Below are 3,244 nucleotides of genomic sequence, written 5' to 3' on the forward strand. Positions count from 1 at the left end.
AGAGTCCAGAGGGGAGAAAAAAGAGAGAATGGAGGACTACGGTGTGTGACCTGTGAAGAGGTGAGGAGGTGACTTGACTCCTCTGTGTCTTCTCGCGGTATTTTCCGCTGTCACCGATGAGCCGTTGGAGCCGCAGTCCGAGCTGAGCTGACAGGCTGTCCTCCCCTCCTCACTGGAACTTTCTGCTCTTTGCTTTTTCACCTTTTTCCTTTGAGTTTCCTCCACAACAACAACACAGATTTTCCACTCTGCTTCATTTTCCTTTTGGAGCTGAAGTTGTGTGTTTTTTTCCTCCCAGGATTTAATTTCGTTCTGATTTCACATCACTCTATCTGCTCTGATTTACACATTTGACTCCATTCTTTCTTTCTTTATTTTTTGTGATGGATTTGCTCGATTTTTGATGTTTTTCCAGCTGACTTCTGCTGACGTCATCCGTGTCTCCCTGCTTCCTGGTCGGTGTAGTCCGGGTTCAGTCCCACCGGGCCTCAGTCTGCATGGACAACATGAACTCCTTTGTGGAATACTCCATTTGTAACAGACCGAGCACCGCCGCATATTCTGCGCCCAAGTCCTCACACCACCACCTGCACCCCCACCACCCCCACCCCCACCACCACCACCACCACCCGCTGGACCAGCACCAGAGCTTCCCGGTCTCCTCCTCCGCCTCCTTCTCCCCGTCTCCCGGTAATGGGACGCGGGGTGACAGCGGGATGTTCACCGGGGACGCCCGGCTGTACGGGGGCAGCGGGGCGGCCACGGCCGGGGGTGGTGGAGTGGACGGGGCCACGGGGGCCACGCAGCATCATCAGCAACGTCCACTTCACCATCATCCTCCTCATCCTCATCATCATCATGAGCAACAGCAGCATCATCATCAGCAGCAGACGCACAGCGGCTACCATCATCATCCTCACCTTCACCAAACCCAGAGCTTACAGAGCGGAATACTGCAGCCTTATAATACCGGGAGTAACGGGAACACCGGGGCCTACGCGGGTCAAGCAGCATGCGCCACAAACTCGGAGTATATCGCCGCCACGGGCCCCACGAACACCGTCCACCCGCAGTACTTCATGGATGAGTCTGTGGCCTCCTCTTACTACCACCAGTCCACCTTCCCCAGCTCGGCGCCCAGCTACGGGGCCCTGGCCGGGGCCTACTGCGGGCCTCAGGGCGCTCTGGCCGGGGCGCAGTACCCGCAGCAGCTCGGCGGGGGTCTGGACGCAGCCGGATACCTGGGGCTTCCCCCCGGGGGAGGCTACGGAGAGCTGCCCGGCTCTCAGGAGCGAGAGAGGGGGGAGGAGGAGGGCCAGCAGGCCGGCCAGGGCCAGACCTTCGACTGGATGAAGGTGAAGAGGAACCCGCCCAAGACAGGTAGGACCGGGGGGTTTGGGTCATAATTTAAACTTGATCACGGAGATGAGCCCGTTTAGAGCGGAGGTTTAACAGCGCTGTGATTTGTGAGGTTTCCAGGCTGCGGCCTCTGCTCCATTCATCATAGTGTCTGTCAGTGCTGCACCCAGAGGTGACTGATCTCAGAACTGTATGAGCAGCTGAGACAAAAATAAATACACACAGCTTCACGGTGACGCGGAAAACTGCCCATAAGACAATATACAGTTATATTTATACTTTTTGTCTGTTCGAGCCGCAGAGACACTCTGATTAACGAGGACATTCAGTCTGCAGAGAGCAGAGTCTATAATGAGGCTAATTTAGACTTCTGTCTTGCAGGCCTCAGAATGGTCTGTATCATGCTAATTATTATTTTTTTCCCTGTTCTTTTCCGTTTTTCACCTGAAGACATTACTGTAAACACAGGGAAAAATAAAAGCTGTTATAGGCTGTTTTTGGATGAGGCAGTCTATTTAGGCCTACACAAAACAATTACATACAATATATTTAATTTACCTAAACTAAAAGCTCATATAGTGACTGACAATAAAAACGTAGGCTATAGTTTTCATTTAGAGGCAAGTCAAAGCGTCTCATTTACATTGTGACCGTGGCAAACAAATGGAAGGAGACGTTTTAAAATTAATTTCTACTGTATTGTTTGAATAGTCATTAATATAAATAAAAACATTAATTTTCTAAATGTTACATGTATTTTTTTATTTTTTTATTTTTTATATTGAGATAAAATAAAGGGCTTTGTCAGTGTGTTGTCACATCCCAGGACAGATGGCAGATCTGCATGAGTCCAGCTCGGGCCCGGACCGCCTCAGTGTTTGGCCCGCTCGCTCTCTTTATTATAATGAAAATAACAACGGGTTATTTCGCCCAGAGAAGTCTGTTGCTCTTCATTCGCCATAATATCAATATCCGGCTGTATTAATATAGGCTACAATATATGTATATTATCAAATCACACAGCAAAAAGGAGGATTTCTGATTTGATTCTGACAGCCAACGATGATCAATCCAGTTCAATGTAATTCTATTGGGATGCCATATTTATACTTTATTATAAGAAAATGACAGTTTGTTTTTTTGCCTATTTGCCTATATGTAAAACAGTTTATTGTTAATTTTACTATGTGAGAAGAAGAATTGAAACACGTGTGTAACTCTGTCCCTCCTCTCCCTCAGTCAAAGTGTCGGACTACGGCCTCAGCGGCGCGCACAACAACGCCATGCGCACCAACTTCAGCACGCGGCAGCTGACGGAGCTGGAGAAGGAGTTCCACTTCAGTAAGTACCTGACGCGGGCGCGGCGCGTGGAGATCGCCGCCACGCTGGAGCTGAACGAGACGCAGGTGAAGATCTGGTTCCAGAACCGGCGCATGAAGCAGAAGAAGCGCGAGCGGGAGGGCGCGGCGCGCTCCTCCTCCTCCTCCTCCGGTACCGGCGGCAAAGACCCGGAGGAGGACACCGACCAGTCCTCCGCGTCCACGTCCCCGGGCGCGTCCCCGAGCTCGGAGAACTAGAGAGAGAGCAGCGATGTGACTGGTGGTGACCTCATCTATTTAATACAAAAGCTCAGCAGCCATGACACTTTCTTCTTGATCTCAACCTGCTGTGTTGTTACTAAATCACAGAAATCACTGCAAATACACACCTGCCCATCACTGATAACACACACACACACACATTCACTCACAAGGTGAAAACAACAGCAGCCACTCTGCCACGGCTGCTAATTACCTCTCTAATCTAGTGACTGTTCCCTTCAATGTCCCAGAATTCCCTCTGACAACCTGGACTTGTTCTATCCTGGCTGTAGGAGTAGAAAACC

At 50.2% G+C, this 3,244-nt stretch overlaps 1 protein-coding gene across 1 annotated transcript; it reads left to right on the forward strand.

The window, feature by feature from the left end:
* The first annotated feature begins 497 nt into the window (after window positions 1-497).
* hoxb1a (homeobox B1a) lies at window positions 498-2,936 on the forward strand. Its single transcript, XM_085785477.1, has 2 exons — window positions 498-1,380; window positions 2,599-2,936. Exons 1-2 carry the CDS (start codon window positions 498-500, stop codon window positions 2,934-2,936), a joined length of 1,221 nt encoding a protein of 406 aa, XP_085641603.1.
* Window positions 2,937-3,244: the final 308 nt, after the last annotated feature.

The sequence above is a fragment of the Trachurus japonicus genome, chromosome 8 (genome assembly GCF_045865225.1).
Source record: "Trachurus japonicus isolate A0001 chromosome 8, Traja_1.0".
Lineage (NCBI taxonomy): Eukaryota > Metazoa > Chordata > Actinopteri > Carangiformes > Carangidae > Trachurus > Trachurus japonicus.

Bases quoted from the DNA above. Each gene is read 5' to 3' on its own strand.
- hoxb1a (XM_085785477.1), top strand. From the start codon at position 498: ATGGACAACATGAACTCCTTTGTGGAATACTCCATTTGTAACAGACCG. The intron at 1,381-2,598 runs GTAGGACCGGGG...CCTCTCCCTCAG, and splicing joins GAGGAACCCGCCCAAGACAG to TCAAAGTGTCGGACTACGGC.